The 18,825-nt window shown below is 37.4% G+C and overlaps 1 protein-coding gene across 8 annotated transcripts in view; it reads right to left on the bottom strand.

Annotated features, from left to right (window-relative positions):
- Positions 1 to 18,825, bottom strand: part of SLC9B2 (solute carrier family 9 member B2) — a 52,455-nt gene that overhangs the window by 19,107 nt on the left and 14,523 nt on the right. For 6 of the 8 annotated variants that reach the window (XM_060299132.1, XM_030864169.2, XM_060299131.1 and 3 more), the window contains 6 exons: positions 13,827 to 13,997; positions 8,531 to 8,673; positions 7,501 to 7,628; positions 6,117 to 6,292; positions 2,740 to 2,846; positions 370 to 519 (listed from right to left, as the gene is read on the bottom strand). In XM_060299132.1, the coding sequence (XP_060155115.1) occupies positions 370 to 519; positions 2,740 to 2,846; positions 6,117 to 6,292; positions 7,501 to 7,628; positions 8,531 to 8,673; positions 13,827 to 13,997 (875 nt within the window). The remainder of the gene's footprint in view (positions 1 to 369; positions 520 to 2,739; positions 2,847 to 6,116; positions 6,293 to 7,500; positions 7,629 to 8,530; positions 8,674 to 13,826; positions 13,998 to 18,825) is intronic. The other 2 variants (XM_060299133.1, XM_060299136.1) reach the window with 2 other exon arrangements.

Here is an 18,825-nt window from a genome sequence, read left to right as displayed (position 1 = left end):
CGGAGCACAGGCTCCAGACGCGCAGGCTCAGTGGCCATGGCTCACGGGCCCAGCCGCTCCGCGGCATGTGGGATCTTCCCGGACTGGGGCACGAACCCGTGTCCCCTGCATCGGCAGGCAGACTCTCAACCACTGAGCCACCAGGGAAGCCCAGTAAATATGTTTTAAGTAAAGACCTTAAGTTCTAGATTCGTATGTAAGGGGAAAAGGATGTGCGTGTGTGAACTTGGACATACATTTACAAATGTATAGAAAATAGCTTTTATGATTAAATAATTTCATTAATTTGATGTTAAGAAAGTATCTGGAAAGAAAAAATTAATCTGATCAGAAAGTGATCATGAGCAGAAGAACTTAAAATGAATTCACCTTTGCGCTGGCCCATCCCTTGCCTGCAAGGAAAGCCAGGACCAGCGTGCACAGTCCTCCTGCCCCAGGGAAACCAAAATACATGCTGCTGAACACAGCCAGCACAGACAGCCCCAAGACCAGGAATGCTCTCTTCCACACGAGCTTGTCCTAGAGGAGGAGAGAGGTTGGTTAGCTCAATTATTTCATATAACTGATTTCTAACTATTGGTTTTTCCATATTCAGGACTTAGTAGAAAATAAAAACGTCTGTGTCTGAGCATATAAATGCATGACAGAACATTTACTTTCTTTTCCTTAGTAAAAGTAGAGTTAGCACATGTACAGATGTTAGGTGCCTCTCCCAGGAATACCAGTTATCCTTCTCTGCAGTTATCAAAGCAGAATTTCACAGGGCTAAATGCAACAGCAGAAAAAAGCACATAGGCTTTAGGGACAGAGAGACCAGGGATAAAATTTCAGCTTTTACACCACTGACATATGTAGTTGGCCATATTACTTAAGCTCTTCAAGTCTTCTTTCCCCGTTCCCTAAAGCAGTTACATCCCAGGGATTCTGTGAAGGCTAAAGATATGATATCTCTATTATTTTTAGGTTCTCTGTTCACTCTTTAATTTGATACTCTCCTGGTTTTTCTTTCTAAATCCTTGAATACCAAGAAGCTTTAAGAGGCTGTAGACAGAGTAGTTTTTCGTTGTTGATTTTTTTTCAACTTTTTATTCTATATTGGAGCATAGCTGATTAACAACGTTGTGATAGTTTCAGGTGCACAGCAAAGCGACTCAGCCATACATAGACATGTATCCATTCTCCCCCCAACTCCCTTCCCTTCCAGGCTGCCACATAACACTGAGCAGAGTTGCCTGTGCTACACAGTAGGTCCTTGTTGATTTTTAAAGTCTCAGAAATGTGTACCTCTTCCCTTTCACTTTTCCGTTTGGCCTTTTAAACTTCTTGATTGCTTTAGAAGGCAGGCAGGCTTTTTAGAAGTGCTTGGCTTGGAAGCGTGCAGGCTCTGGCGGTGGGTTACCTGAGTTCATTCCCAGCTCCACTGCTTTCTAGCTACGTGACTTTGTTTAAATCATTTCTCCCTAAGCCTCAATTTCCTCATCAGTAAAATGCTCATATTAACAGTACTCTTTTCATCAGTTATTGTATGGAGTGCACTAGATCAGCACTTTCCAACAGAACATTCAGTGACGACAGAAATTTCTGTATCTGCATTATCTACAGTAGTGTTCTGTATCTGCGATGGCCACATGTAGCTAGTGGCTGCTATATTGAACTAGTGGCACTTTATTGTACATACCACGTCATTTTATACACGGTAAACAACAAAATGTAAGCTATCATTTTTCTCTTTACTTTGCTGTTTAATTAGAAAATCCTATAACTTTCTATTATGCATTCATAAAATCTACAATCTACAATTGAAGCTTTTTGCGCACAGTAAAAATTCAAACCAACATACATTCAAGTAATGTTAATATTAATGTTCTTACGTACAGTTCTACTTTAGTTAAGTTTCTAATTCCATTCAAAATGCTCTGAAATCTCAAAATAATGCCAGTTCTTCTAGGGAAAAAAAAGACTTTTATATGTTTATCTAAGAGACAAGGGGAGTAAAGGAAAACAAACAAAACCTTTGTTTATTAAGAAATCACTGTGTACAGTAAAGGACTTTGATATCTTTGGTGAGAAATGTTGAACTATATGAAATGAGAATGATAAGATCTGTCTATTTGATAGTACTAGAATCTAAGGTATTTTGGGACTTCCCTGGAGGTCCAGTGGTTAAGACTTCGCCTTCCAATGCAGGGGATGTGGGTTCAATCCCTGGTCGGGCAGCTAAGATCCCACATGCCTCGTGGCCAAAAAACATAAAACAGAAGCAATATTGTAACAAATTCAATAAAGACTTAAAAAAAAATGGTCCACATCAAAAAAATCTTAAAAAAAAAGAATCTAAGGTATTTTGATACTAAAAAAAGAGGCCCCCAAAGCCATTTTATATCTTGATTTAGTTGAGTACTATGAATAATAATAAAATTAAAATAAATAAAAATAAAATTAAGATAAATAAAAAGACATATTGTATTATTTTAGAATTGATGTTATTTGTTTTACAGTCAAGTTTGAAGTATACAGAATATAAATTAGAGAAAAAAATTCCAGGACTGCATTAAAAATCTTATACATTCAGCCCTCTTCATAAATCTCATGGACAGCACTAATATTGCAATGAGCAGTTTTAAAATGGGGGGCCATTTTTTAAATCACATAACTCACACCAGCTTTCAGGGGAGTGTTCTAGAATGTTCCTCCAATGACATGTTAGAGCATGACTTACCCACAGATTATTTCTTTTACCTGGTCACTGCTTGGAAAATACTGAATAAAAAATCCAAGAAGCAATCCAGCTGCCATACCAACTACCACCTCCAAAACTCCTTTGAGGACATTAAAAACCGTGGAGCCTTAAAAAAAACATAAAAAGAAAAACCTGAGACAGAATTCTAAATCCATAAATGCACAGACGTTAATCATTAACATAAAGAGTCTAATTATATAGAAGGAAAATGTACAGATCTTTCCTGCTTTCCATATTCTTAAAATGTCTAGTAAAATGGGCCTCCATTAAGAAAGGTATGCATATTATTGGAGATAAATTTAAAAATAGGCATAAGCTATGATTTGTGTACTTTTTTCTATGTTTACTTCAGTATAAATTTACATAATTTATTATTTACTAAGAAAATATGAAAGATAAAATTCATAAATCAGGTCTAATTTGTTCTACTGTATTACATGTATAGGCTGGGTGAGCAGACAGACCTAGTATTCAAACTGCCATTTAAGAGCCTGATTTTTTAATAATTGCATATTGATTTTAGTAGCTATATACAGAATACAGTAACTTAAGAATTTGGCAATAAAAGTAAAATCTTTTCTTACTACAATGAACGTAGGGGACTTACTCCTTCTCGAACGTTATTTCTAAGATTAAATCTGAAAATAAATTATTTTTGAAATTGCTCTTGGAAGAGTCTTTATTTGTTGCTTAGCTTCTTTGAAATATCACAATATAGAGGTAAGTAAACTACATTTTCCCCCATAGCAAACAGGATTTAGGAAACTTTAATTTAAAAAAATCTTTGCCAGCACATTGTGCAGAAAATTATATTAATATTGCTCAATATATAAAGCGATCCTCACAAACTGTTCTAAGAAAATATGTACTAACCAGTTATGTGGTTTCTTGTTATTATAATTTCGGGTACAGCCTATGCCACCCCTAAGGTATGCCACTTTGGCATAAGGATTATTTTGAGCTGAAGGCAATTGAGAAGAAACATATACAAAATAAGCTCTCTGCCATCTCCCTATTTGCTTTTAAAAGAAGGACATAAATTTGTAAAGCTCTCTCCCTCCCCTCTCCATCAGGAATGACAGAAGTTAACCACTGAGGCCACGTGGAACCCTAATCAGCCCAGGGACAGCACCAGAGGAATCTACATAACAAAGCGCTGAAACCAGCCCTTACCTAACAATAGTTTGCTCGTATATTCGCCTTTCCCCAATTTGTTGCCTCTAAAAGCTCAAAGTCCTTTTCCTTTGTCTTGCACTTCTCTACAAAATCACTGCTCTCCGCTAAGATGCTTTTTAAGCCCCAATTCTAACCACCCCTTGAGTTACTCACCACTGCGTACTCCAGTGTGTAAGCACGACGCACGCACATGCTAGTAAACATTTTCTCTTGTTAAGCTGTCTTTGGTCAGTCTGATTTACAGGGTCCCAGCCAATGAACCTAAGGTGGGTAGAGGCGAAATAGCTTTTCCTCCCCTACGGTTTCTATCCTCTCTCTTATTTAAAAGAATAATTACCTCTGTAGTAATTTTACTTAGCTAGGATAGCTCTCTGCTAGGTAATGGTGGGACTGTCAAAAGCATCTAGCTGTGATAGTAGCCTATGTCTTGAGCTAATATGGTAAATACTTTACTATAAATGTGTAGAAAGGAGCCAATTAGTTTCAGTCTCTGATATAGTAAGGTTGTTTTAAAAAAAAAATACTTCTTGGGCCCTACCTCTGAAAATTCTGATTCAGTAAATCTGGCAGGGCTTGGGATCCACATTATAAAGAAGCTCCAGGGGCTTCCCTGGTGGTGCAGTGGTTAAGAGTCCGCCTGCCGATGCAGGGGATACCGGTTCGTGCCCTGGTCCGGGAAGATCGCACATGCCGTGGAGCGGCTGTGCCCGTGAGCCATGGCCACTGAGCCTGCGCGTCCGGAGCCTGTGCTCCGCAACGGGAGAGGCCACAGCAGTGAGAGGCCCACGTACCGAAAAAAAAAAAAAGAAGCTCCAGGTGGTTCCAAGCAAAAGGCCTAAGGACCACATTTAGTCCACATTTAGTGGGGCAGGGCAGAGGGAATACAGCACTGCTGACTGGGAAGGTTCTGCAGGCAGTCCACAGCTGGCAGCCCTGCAGACCCTCCTCGTTGCCCTCCCTGCCCTGCTCTCCCCATCCCCTGTGATTCTAATGCAAACTGTTGCTCTAAAGCCATGGTTTCCATTCCCAGAAGTTCTAATTTAATTGGCCTAAGGCAGTGCCTACAAGAGTATTTTAAAAAACTCCCCACGTAATACTAATATGCAGCTGAGGCTGAGAGCTATTGTTTAAAAGGTGTATAGCAGGAAAACAGTGCAAACATACTTCTGGATAGGTAGAGCAGAGTTTTTTTGTTTTTGTTTTTTTTATCTGCAAATAAGCACTTTATTATCAAACAGTTCAGCATCAGAACAAGGTTTCCAAAAGAGAAAAAAGTGTAGATTTGACTTAATAGATAAGAGGAAATCCTCACCGGTTCTTGAACAAGAAGGTAACCTTATGAAAGCCATGTTTTTGATAAGATTAATTTAACCAGTGACATATGGCAGGGACTGGATGTAAGGCAACTTTGGGGCAACAGGAAGAGGCGAAGTTCTAGGTACTCAGCAGAAATCATATATAACCCCCCAAAATGGGACAGTAACTACAGTGGAGTGGAGAGGCTAAAAATACATGACTTTCTATGAAGGCGTGTTCCCACTAAATAATCTGAAGCTAAATTTAAGCTACAATTACATTTTGTCAATAATATGAAATTGCAAATCTTATTTCCAACTCTTGGACGTGGATTAAAAAATGAACTTAAATTTATGCTGTGCCAAAGGAGAGTAAAGGTACTGAATAATAGAGGGAGAGAAAAAGATGCCTTAAGTTCTTTTTCATTACTACTTAAAACATAATGCATCCATTTCCAACATTTGGTAAGTATGGAAAAGATATCCATTAAAATCATTGCTGCTATCACCCACCAAATGTTAAAACTGTTCCTGTTTTAGAAGAGCGCTCTTCCTCCCACTTGGCCTGCTGTCATTGTGCTCATTGAAAATCTACTCATCCCTTGTGTGAAGTCTCCAAGATTAAACCTTCCCAGAGGCTCCATGTAGAAGCTGTTTTAGTCCTTCTCTAAATCTTCAAGTCCTTTGAATCTCCCCTTACTGCACTTACCAAACTGCTTGAGCAGTCTATGTCTAGAGGGTGAAGCTACTGGTCCCTTCCTAGTATGGAACTAAATCTTGGGAGGTGACTTTTTCCATTTTAATTTGCCTTAATTAATTATCAAGCAACTATGCCATGCTTGTAACACCACAATCTATGTTTCTAGAGTTCAAGAGAACAGCACGTTGTGAATGGATCCCTGTACCTGTGGAAAAGGCCATGCCCAGGCAGGTGTTGAAGCCAGTGATGGCCAGAATATCATCGAAGCTGCCAGCAGCCATGAGTAAGGTCGGGACGCCTTTTTCAACACCATAGCCTCCTTCCTGCAAAAGGAGCATTGAAGGCACCACGACAGCTGGAGATACAGCGCCTAAAACAAAACTAAGCAGGCAGTGCTTTAGGCATTTATGACAGTATCTTACTCATTATTATTATTATTATTGTTGAAAGTATAATAACCTCTACTCTTTTAGAGGTTACACTTTGGACAACTAAAGTCTTTCAGATGGGAGCAAAGCACCAACCCAGAAACACATACATATATGCAAGTTCTATAGAACACTTTTTTCAAAGTATGGCCATGGATAACCTGTGTTAGAACTACTTAGGCTGCCTAAAAAGTTATGTTTATGGATGGTAGAGAAGACCTAACGGGGTTAGGTCCCAGGAATCTAACTTTTTTTAAAAACAAAACATTATGGTATGAGGTTTGAAAAACATGGCCACAGACTTTTTGGATTGGAACCCAGTGACGTTTGGCCTTTTACCAGGATTGAGTATGAAAAATAAGACAACAGATTAGAAGGAAAAGGCCATAATGACATTGACACTCATAATGGCAGCAGTAGTAACACCAGAAAGCACTTTATGTGCTTACTACATGCCGAACACCATTTTAAGCACTTTACATCTATTAATTTAATCCTCACAATAACGCCATGAAAAAGCTACAATCATTACCTTTGTTTTGCAAATGAGTAAACTGAGGCACAGAGAGATTAACTAACTGGCCAAAGATTGCATAACGCAAAGTCATAGAGCTGGGGTTTGAATCCAAGCAGTATAGCTCCAGGGTCATAACCCTGAGAAATAAGAACTTCTTACTTGTTGCATACGCACTAGTACTAAATTCTAAGTACTTTCATATTTATTTAATTCTCATGGCTTTTAACCATTAGACATAAGAACTGACAGTGGAAGGAAGAGACAGCAGAACCATCTAATCAAACAGTCTGGTGACAAAAGAAGGAGGAAAACACTTCTGGGTGTTGATGACCGTTGATACATTTATTATCCTTTATACCAGACTCTGAGGTGAGATCTGGCATCTCTCTCACCAGTCTGGAATCACGCATAGGTAAAAGATCATTACTTCTTCAATAGTTTAAATTATTATAATCACTGCAAAAGCTAGACATACACTATACACATATACTATCATTTGAAGTTATAATATTTAGATTATGCTGATATCGATGTTGTATTTTTTGATGTCCTTAAGAAAATGCTATTACGTGTTCTCTTGTAAGGAATCAGTGAAAGCCCTAAATGTCTGTGCATATTTTCATAAAATAAAGAAAAACCATTACCCCAGCATAAATCCCCATTGCCATGGTAAACCCATGAGGAAGTGGGCAAGAAGAGCAGACGCACACGCCTCCACAAGACAAGGACCCAAGGATAATCTTATACAAACACCCTTCAACTTCTTCAGGGCCTGCAACAGAAAATTAGACATACTAAAATACTTCTCTAAAGACATGCAGAGATGATGACATTCAATGCTTTTGCTTCAATATTCAGCCCACATCTGGATCATCACAAATCTTCCAGGAATGTTCCACTTAGAACATCTAGTGTTCTAAGTGTTTAGAGCTAGCTTATTTATTCCTCATAGCAGCCCTACGACATAGGTAATATTATGCCCATTTTGTAGATGTCCTCAACTAAAAAGGCTCAAGTTAAAGTGATTTGCCTATGATCATGACATTGGTGAGTTGTGGAGCTAGGTTTGCACCCAGGCAGGCTGCTTCCAGAGTCTGTGCTCATTATCCCCACGCTAGCTGATTTAACCCTCTCAGGGTTAGCTTTATTTATAATTTATGGTCCCCAAATGAGGCTTGGGTGAAAACCTCCGTCCCCCAAAACATGCATTTCTAAATCAAAACATTCCTAATGTAAAATTCATTTAATTGTTTTAATTCATTCCTAATGTAAAAAAGCATTTAAAAACCTCATACTTGAGACTCATTCTATATAGGAGGCAGTTTCCTGAGCCAGTACAGTTAGCCCTCAACTCTTATATAGGGCTTCGCATGCCAAAAATATGATGTCTTCTCTCTCATGACCATAATTTATAACTATGGCCCATAGCTCTGTCAGAGAAAAGGGGGGGCCTTTATTCTTGGTGCTGTCCCCACATAGTAACTCCACCTTTCTCCAAGAAAGAGTATGGGGACATCTTCTGGGGAGAGTTCTGCATGAAACAGATTCTCTTCTCTTCTTGAGAATGTCATGCACAATGCCCACTTCCATTTCTCAAAGCTCAGTGATTCTAAACACTGGCAGTGGTGAAGGAACAAAATTCCTAGTCAATAATTAGAAATTTGTACTTCATACATTTGAATCAAGCCCAAGGCCAGCGCGAACCAATATGACAGCCAGGGCTATGCTTCTCAAAGCAGAAGACCACTTGTGCTGGATCTGTACGTTATCACTGATGACAGGGATATTTCTGATGAGAAACCCAGCAAGCAGCATGCCTAGAATGGAAAAGTCAAACAGCTCTTTAGTTAGTTTTCAAATACAGGCAATAGGTTTTGGCACTTTAGTTGTGAAAGAGACTACCCTATAATCCTAGGAAATACTTCCTTTTTTGCTTATCAGTTAGGTGAAATTAGGTTAAGCTTTTAATTAAAATAATATAATAAATTAGAGGAGCTAAGACAAGGCTTTAATACGAAGATAAAAACAACAGATTAGAATAATTAATAATTCCTAAATAACTGAACCTGAAAGGGAGAAACAGGATGCAGTATTTGGATAGAAAGTGTGATCAAATTCTAAATGTAAAATGTTTTAATACAATGTCCAGGGACTTCCCTGGTGGTGCAGTGGTTACGAATCTGCCTCGCAATGCAGGGGACGTGGGTTCGATCCCTAGTCGGGGAACTAAGATCCCACATGCCGCAGGGCAACTAAGTCCACGTGCCGCAACTACTGAGCTCACTTGCTCTGCAGCCCGCGCACCACAATGAAGATCCCGTGTGCCACAACTAAGACCCAACGCAGCCAAAAATAAATAAATAAAATAAATATTAAAAAAAGTACAACGTCCAACTTAGTCATCCCTTTGTGTGCAACTAGCAAAGAGCTCCTGACAATATTGCCTATGTCGGATTACCTGAAATGTCAATAAATACCTATATGGATTCCATTTTACCTTCAAACAGGATAATTTAAGAAAAAAAGACACTACATAACCTGCTCTGCAAAGGCTTAAGGTGAGTTATGATGAAATGGACATTGCTCTGTCATGTCAGCTGGTGACTCTTTTTTCGTTCAGCCGTTCAACATTCACCAAATGCCTTCAGTATTTTAGATACTATAATAGGCACTAGAGATATAATAATGGACAAAAACTGGGTACTACACCTCAACAAGCTTTCAGCCTCTAGGGGAGCAAGACAAATTGACAATCTGAATTTTATGAAAGCATGAGGAGGTATTGTATGAGCTGAGACGGGAGGGGAGAGTCAGAGGGGTGCAAAGAAGGAGAAAAGGGGTAAAGAGGCCGGGGAGTTGAAAAGTTTCTGAAAGAGAAAGCAGTTTCTTCCAAGGTATGAAAAAGAAGTGTGACCTTCTAGAAACTGCAAGTAGCTGAGTGTGACTGAGGAAACTGAGTAGTTTGTAAGGGAATCCTGCCCTCAGTGATAATACTTCATGCCCATGCAAAGGGAAAGACTTCTCCAGCAGATACTGTGAGGCTTCCACCCTCCGTTCTCCAGCACTACCCTCTTCTCACCATGTCCTTATAAGCACCACCCGTTATATGACTGGACAAATTTACTAGTGTTGGGATGTTTTGAATGTAAGCTTTGAGAACAGAAAAGAATTACCCGTGTGGCTTTTTGTGACTTGCCCCAGACACCGTTAGGTAAAGGAGCATCACTCCCAGGCATCTTTCATCACTGCCATTTGATCTGGAAGAAGGTCTCTAAGTTCTGAATTCTGCAGTCATGGTCTTTCTAGAATTTGTGAAAATATAAACTAGCCTACAATAACTATTTTTAAAAGAATAATGAGAAGAATAATATATGCTTATGGTAAAATTAAAAATTACTGACAAGTGTAAAGTGAGGGCCTCTCACTGTTGTGGCCTCTCCCATTGCGGAGCACAGGCTCCGGACGTGCAGGCTCAGCGGCCATGGCTCACGGGCCCAGCCGCTCCGCGGCATGTGGGATCTTCTGGACCAGGGCACGAACCTGTGTCCCCTGCATCGGCAGGCGGACTCTCAACCACCGCGCCACCAGGGAAGCCCCCAAGGGCAACTTTTGATCTTCATTCCCCAAAGGTTTTCATTGTTAAGGATTATTTGTGCCCTTCCAAAAAGTTTCTATACCTATTTAAGCATGCCTGTGTGTGTGCTTTTGTGTGTGTGTGTGTGTGTGTGTGTGTGTGTGTGTGCTGGACACAAATGAAAGCATGTTTATATACCATTGTATAATATTTCCCCATTTAACAATATATCCTGGATATATTCCCATTGATATATATATCTGCCTTATTTTATAATAGCTGCAATAGTATCTCATTGTTTGGAAGTACCATAATTTTGGAACCAATTAATGGACTTTAAGATTTTTCATTACAAACAGTGCTGAAATGAGCACAGTTCATACATCAAGTATTTATTAAGTGCCTACTACATGCCAGACCCTTATGATACCCTGTTAATACAGATAGCAGCTAGACCAACATGGTCCTTGTCCATATGGAGCTTACATGTTTGTAGGTTTGTGTAAGTATATCCACAGGATAAGCCCTAGCAGTGGAAATGTTAAGCCCTAGGGTACAGGCATATTTCATTTTCATAGATATTGATGAATTACCAAGCCCAAAATGCTGCACTAACCTTATATTTCATTAATACGTCAATAGTTCCTTACTGAAACTTAAAATGTGGATCTAAACCAGTCCTAAATTAATTATAGCATATAACTACCTGGAATCAAAAAGAATAATAATCTAACAAGAATTCAAAAATATGTTAAGAGGGCTTTTTTTGGAGTTTTAGGGGGGAAGGGAGCATTTTTTTGTTCCCCAAATGAATGTGAAAATTTCCCTGGGAACCAGTTTCCTTTGCCAATGGTCTGGATTGCTCTGGCCACCTGATATGGACTTGGCAGGCATCTTCTTGCCTCTGAGCCCCCGTTGGCCTCTCCCTCTCATGTAGGTTGTGGAGGAAAGAACACCTCCTTTGATATAGGACTATTCTTCTTTTTTTCTAACTTGTATTATGGAAATTTTTTTCAATTATAATGTGCTTCAAAAAAACTTGGGAGTAGATGAAATAAGATTGGTCATGTATTGATAACTTTTGCATATTTAAAAAGATTTCCATAACACAAATTAAGAGAAAAAAGAATAATACCCTTCTATTAGGAAAGGTGTTCTTCTCCCCACAACGAAAGGAAAGGCCCATGTGGGCTCAGAGGCAAGAAGGGAATATCCAAATCAAAATCAGGTGGTCACATCAGCCCAGACCATGGGCAAAGGAAAGTGTTCCAGGGCAACTGTTTTCACGTTTATTTGGGGAATAAAAAAAATTCTCCTTCATCCTCTATCTCTAGCAATTATTTCAATGAGCTTATGAAAATATAGAACAGGCAATCATCACACATATTCTGTCTCAACAAGTCTTTATGGATTCAGATAATATTTCGGTTTTAGTTACTGGCCCTACTACAATAAAAAGTGGTAAACTTTTTTCTATCACAGGTGCAACACTACAAAAAGGGATGCTAAGATATATAACGTATGTGATCTTTCAGAATAATTGCAGTCACCCCAGGAGATTTCATGAGATCTCAAAGCCCAAGTCTGTACCACTTGGCAATGTGGTATACTTAGTTTGTTGTAATAATAGGCATAGAATGGAAAAAAAAAAAGGATGAGGTATAAAGTGTATTTTCATGGAGCCTAGAACAGCAGTCTCAACTTAGGTTGCATATTAGAATCACTTGGGGAACTTTTAAAAATTCTGATGCCCAGGGCATATGCCACATCAATTAATTCAGAATCTCTGGGCATCAGCTTTTAAAAGACTTCATGAGGTGATTCCTATGCACAACCATGTTTGAAAACTTATAATTAGCTTATTAAAAATGTAGAATCTCAGGCTTCACCCCCAGATCTGTTTAATTAGAATCTGCATTTTAACAAGGTCCCAAGGTCATTTTTCTGCATGATAAAGTTTGAGAAGCACTGATTTAGATGCATGAGTCAGCAAACATTTTCTGTCAAGGGTCAGATAAGAGATATTTTAGGCTTTGTGGGCCACAAGGTCTCTTTCACAACTTCTCTACTCTGCCATTGTAGTGTGAAAGCAGCCACAGACAATATGTGAATGAATGAGCATGGGTGTGTTCCGATAATATCTTATTTACAAAAGAGGTGGATTGCCAACCCTTTATCACAGCATACAGGCATATTTAGAAACAACTCATTTTAACAATAATTCAGTTCATAACTTTAGAGAACAAAAAGCACTCATGATAAATAATATGAATTAAGCAAAATAACTTTATTTTTACCTAAAATTGAAAAGTATATTGAGAAATAGTGCATGGTCAAATGTAAATAACTCTACTTCTTTTTATATTTAGCTTCAACTGCTGACCACAAATTCAAAAGCAAGTAATTTTGGTCTTTGTTAGCCAATATTGATTGTCCTCACTAACATAAAATAACAGGAAAAATTGTTACTCAGGAATTGTGTGCAAATATATATGTGTGAAAGATATGTGATTTTTAAATAAAACTTAGTGATTTATAAATCTGTTAGAAAAGGACACAAAATGCCTTTTGTGGTATAATGAAAGTGGTAAATTAAAATTTTGTAATATGGAATTCTTTGAAGAAACATTAAAGATATAATGTCCAGTGTTAAGACTAATTTTCATGTGTTTCATGTTTGGACAGTTCTCATGGCCTCTGGAAGAATATTTTTGGCTAAATTATTTTAATAAGCATGATAATACAATACAGCCAATGGTGTGCTGGTAAATGCTTAATAAGTAGCTGTCCAAAAAAGTGTGTGTGTATTTATATATTTACATATTTATTATAAATTTTACTGATATAAGGGACGTGCAGAATACAGTTTATAAATATGCAAGAATCATTGCTGTAAATTCTATAGAGCCAATCGATTCTCATAGAATGCTTTCATTGTTTTTCATTGTTGAACTCCAGATCCATAAACAACTATGGTTGCAGTTCAACAATGAATTGACAAAATCAGATTACAAATAAATGCTTGACTACTATCTGGCTTAGCAAAGAAGTCATTCACATTATGACGAGCGAGTATAGTGTCACCATGAATATCGGCTAATAAGTTTGTTTATATTAATGAGTAAGATGAAAATGAACCAATGAAAATGCAGGTTGGAACTTCACTTGTTTGTCAGTGATGTGAATGACTAACAATATAGTAAGCCCTGATTTGTAGCACTTGCTGAGTTCTGTCTTAAAGATACTTCCACCATGGCTGATGTTAAGCTACCAACATGGTGTCAAAGAATGTGGATTTAGGAAGAGGGCATGAGAGGCACACCATTATATATTATTTCCATAATATGACTTAAATATAACTTACTCTGAAGTAAACAGGATGTGTTTAGCACTTACCCAGAAGGGGAGGCAGTGGAGGTAATGTAGGTAACTTAATGAGCCCGAAAAGTTTACCTCCAATGATAGCACAATAGAATAGGATTATAATTCCAAACAGGTTTCCTCCAGGAAGACATTCAGGGCCGGTAACTGACCAAACTACAGCCCACAGAAGAACCACCATGGTAACTGAAATAAACGAGGAAAACTAGTTTCTACCAAGGAGTGGTCATCTGCAGGTTTTAATATAATCTAAACATTAAAAAAAAATGAAGACACATACAAATATTTATAATCATGTGTAAGTTTTAAAGAACATCAGTAATATAAAAAACTGGGTAATTTCCAAGCACCTTAAAAAGTAGGATATTACCACAGTGCCTTTGAATCCACCTGTGTGCTCTTTCTAATCCCATCGCCCATCTGCTTTCACACTGCCAGAAGAAATTACTATCTTGGATTTTTTTAAAACTCTTCCCTTATTTTTCCTTATAATTTTACCATAAATATTCATCAGTTAATAAAAAGCAAGTCACTATCTATATATCTATATATTTCTCTTCACAGAAACATGAGAACACTTTAACAATCACACTCCAGTATTTTAGTTCTGCCTTGAATTAAGCATTATTGTTTATTGTTTAACTATTGCTTCTTTTCTATTGTCAGTTTGTTTAGAATTACCTACATACTTACCTTTTTCTTTCATCATCATTCATTATGGCATCTCAAACCTTTCATCTCGACAATTATTTTGTTGCCTGAAGTATTTCCTTTAGCAGAGGCATGTCTGTTAGAATGTGAAATATGTTTCCCTGTTTGAAAACCTTGTGTTCTACAAAATCGTACATTGACAATAGAAAGGCACATGGAAAAAAGAGAGTTGGGCAGACTACTCACAACTCAAAACTTGTGACCAAAGCACTAACAGAAACAACAACGATCCTAATAAAAGTACCAGCACAGTTAAATCTCCACTAATATTTGTATCTCCCATAGTCAACCTCTTCTTTGCAGACTTCAACACTGGAACCACACTTACTATTTCAAGATGCAGAATCTTGAGAGCATTTGCTCTAAACAGAGAGTAGTTACATCAAATCCTATCCAGACTGTAGCCTTCTCCATCAATCAAATGGTTTGTTGTTGTTAATGTTTTGTTTTGTTTTGTTTTTTAACTGAGGTAAGTGTTGGCAGCTTCTTCATCACATGTGGCTTCATTAGACAGCTTAATGTCATGGAAAGTTTAAGTCTTTGACGTCTCTAAGAGAACAACTAACCGCCTCAAAGGAAGGTACTTACCCAGGGTGCTCAGCTTTTTAAAAGGCTTTATCTTTAAAGTTAGTAAGTCTTTATCTTTAGTTGTAATAAAGTATATACCTGATCTTTCTTGGGGGAAGGGTTCAATTCACTTTGTACTTATTTGCTATTGCTCGATGATGTTAAAGATTAATATGCCAGGAAAAATTATGTACAAAAATGCAAACTCCATATTACACTGATACAGTTCCCTATTTACCATCGCATATAAACTAAATCATGGTACAGAAACACTCTGTAGCAGAGCATGCTATATTTCTCATGAAGGTCTGCTGGTAGCAAATTTTTAGTTTTATTTATCTGGAATCATCTTTATTCTCATTCTTAAAAGATAGCTTATCTATGTATACAATTCTAAGTTGAGAGTTACTTTCAGTTCCTTGAAAATATTATTCCTTGGTTTTCTGTCTTTTGTTACTGTTTTGTAAGTCTAATTTCAGCTCTTTTAGGGAATTCTTTTTCTTTGGTTGGTTTTAAGATCTTTCTTTTCCTTTGGCTTTCTGCAAATTCAGTATATGTTTAGGAATGGCTTCCTTTTGGTTTGCTTAGGATTTATGCTTTTTATAAATTCTGTATTTCTTCAAATATTTTATCTCCCCCATTTTTCCTATTCTTTTTTTTTCTGGAACTATGATTAAATAGTCACACTCTCCTCTCCGTGTTGCTAACCCTAGTTTCATATTTCCCATCTTTGTCTTTGTGTATTGCATTGTACATAATCTCTTCAGATCTATTTGCTAGTTTACCAGCTTTCTTTCCACTTACTCTGTTGTCTATTCACTGTTTTAAATTTCAATTACTGTACTTTATTTTTCATCTCTAGAACTTCAGTTCGGTTCTTATTAAAATCTGTTCATTTTTATAAAGAGTTGTTTTGTACTCATACTTGCTATTTCCTCTTTAGGTTCTTTACAGATATCAAAAATATTTTATATTCTATTTTCTGATAATGGAAAATGTTGAGATGTTTCCTTGTGCATTTATTTATGATTTTTTGTTTGTTTTCTTGCAACAGTGAGCTCTTCCTTGCAACTGTATCTCTGGGAATTGCTGGAGCCTTAGGTTTGAGTCTGAGTTTTTCCAGATAGGATCTGAATTTGCTTCTACCATGTGTTTAGATGCTTACAAATTGGGACCACTTTTAGATATATTTTCAGTTTGAGTTATTTTTCTATGAATTTGGAGTACAAATCAGAATGAAGTTACCCATTTTTAGTGGAGACTCTCCCCTCCTCCAGCCAGCACCACAGTTTAGACAGACAGGTTTAGTTACTGGGCCCCTCTGCAGGGCAGGTTTACCTCAAATCCACCATCACATTGGGTTCCACCTTTGTGTGGGTAAGGGAGAATGACTTCTCCTATGATACTTCTCCCAACCTGGGCGGCTCTAGCAAAGCCTCCTATACTCTCATGGTTCTCAGAATAAATCTCAAGTTCATTGGTATTTTGCAGAAGCCTCTGGAGAGAAGGCCAGCTTGAGTGTTTATTTCTCTCTCCTACTTATACTTTGTTTTTGGTGTCCGATGACTTCCTGTTTTCTTGACAGATAAAAGCCTTAAATTATTTTCAGATGTTTTCACTGGCATAAGTGAAAGGATTATTCATTGAGTCTCCTCTACATATTGCTAGAGATCACGTCCAATGTCCCATTTTTTAAACCCTTACAGAATTGTTCCAGATTTTCTAGGCTTATGATGCTATTACAACAAGATAACAAAGGGGCCTTCAGTATTTCCCAATTGGCTATCGGGGCTGAAATTTGTAACAGAAGCTGAAAAATAATGGGAAATCAGGAATTGCCAGCTACTAACTTGTATCTTATCACAGCATAAACCTAGTTTGATACTAATTCAGAAAGGTAGAATTAAGGGTTTTCCACTTCAACATTACTTTTTTTAAAAATTGTACTTTTTTTTTATACAGCAGGTATCTATTTTATACGTATCAGTGTATATATGTCAATCCCAATCTCCCAGTTCATCCCACCACAACCCCACCCCTGCCACCTTCCCCCCTTGGTGCCCATACGTTTATACTACTTTTCAAAAAAAATCTCTAACTTCCCTTTTCCCTCCTCATACTCAAAATGAAATTCTGAATACATAGTGAGTGTACATGTATAAGGTTTCTCTAAATCATGTTTAATTCAATTAATAATTTATTTCTTATCTACAATTTTGAAAACTAATATTTTCACATGTAAGATTTACTTCTTAAGAAGAATACTTTGCATGATGAAGGGTCACAGGAAGGAGTACAGGGAAAAAAAGCAGTCTTGTAAGCCTCAGAAACGGAAGTATAAGAAAACAAGTGAGAGATGTTTATGTATTGTGAGTCCCCATTTCTCAGGCAGCTTTAAGGACAATGATTATAGAATTTTATAAAATTTTATAAATTTTATAGTCTCCAAATCACATCATTCTTTTATACCCCTTTCCTTAATGCAATCCATATCCATTGTAGTGCACAGGTTTTAACTAGAAGTGTGTCATAACTTGAACGGTGAAAGTTTAAAAAAAATAAAAAGAACAGTAAAGGTATTAAACTATCTGTTGCCTTCTCAACTAGTGTATATTCCGGAACCTGGTTTTCTCTACATGTTTTAAGTAAAGTTTGAGACTTTTTTCTCATGCTGGTTTAGAAACTTCCCTAATTTCATTAAAAACATATCTAGAGCCTAAAGTACAGTATAACGTATCATACTTGGCTTCCATTGTCCCAGTGGCGAATGATAAAAATGTTTTTCAGAGCTCACAAATGAAGTATATGTATAAAGAAGTGAGCCTGATTTTTCAGTAAATATAACTTCTAGATCAAACATGTTACATTCTTCAACATATTTACTGGGGGAAGCCATATATGTAATGATGCTGTCATTCCTCAACACAATTTTTGAAACTGTCTTTAAATTTGCCTTTATAGAGAAGTTTCAACCCCATTCTCCTTTTTCTTATTACACATCCTCCAATATACATGCAGTATACATGCACACAACTTCCTTTTTGAACAAAAACAACATTACTGAAATTGAACGTCCATTTATTCATCAAATTGATATCAGAATAATGTTGGGATGCCTCCAAAGACCAAATCCATTCCTAAAAGACAAATATAGCCCAACCCTAACACATCAAAATAGTGCAGAGATAAATTCCCCCTCCTTAACCCCCCAATTTTAAGTAATAGCAGCAATAAGTTGAATTGGAAACCAGGATCTTTACTTACAAAATGATGGATTTGTTTGGAAGTATAAATTGAGCTGTGTTTGCTCAAACATTAGTGGCATGACTTAACAGTAATAACAACCAACATTTATTTGGTGCTTTTCTGTTTATAAGTAATTGCTCAGTCATTTTTCTCACTGGAGGCCTAACGTAATCCTGTGAAATTACTCAGATACAGAAAAGGAAAATGCCCTTGACCTCTGCTCTCTCCCTCTTCCTGCTAGCGGGAATGGTGGTGACAACACTGCTCTTGGTAGCCCTGTGTTGAAAACGGTGGAGCCCTGTCAGCCTGGGACCTTGAATGACTATGGAGCAAAGCTACATACCGTTATGAATTGTTCACCTTGTAGTTTTTATGTGAGAGAGAAGTAAACGTCTTTGTGTCCTTTAAACCATATTACTTTGGAATCTCTCATTATAACAACTTCATCTTTTACCCTCTTGTTCTGAATTCATCCTTATCATTTACATAC

The sequence above is a fragment of the Globicephala melas genome, chromosome 5 (genome assembly GCF_963455315.2).
Source record: "Globicephala melas chromosome 5, mGloMel1.2, whole genome shotgun sequence".
NCBI classification, from domain to species: domain Eukaryota; kingdom Metazoa; phylum Chordata; class Mammalia; order Artiodactyla; family Delphinidae; genus Globicephala; species Globicephala melas.
This window is presented reverse-complemented; position numbering and strand designations above follow the sequence as displayed.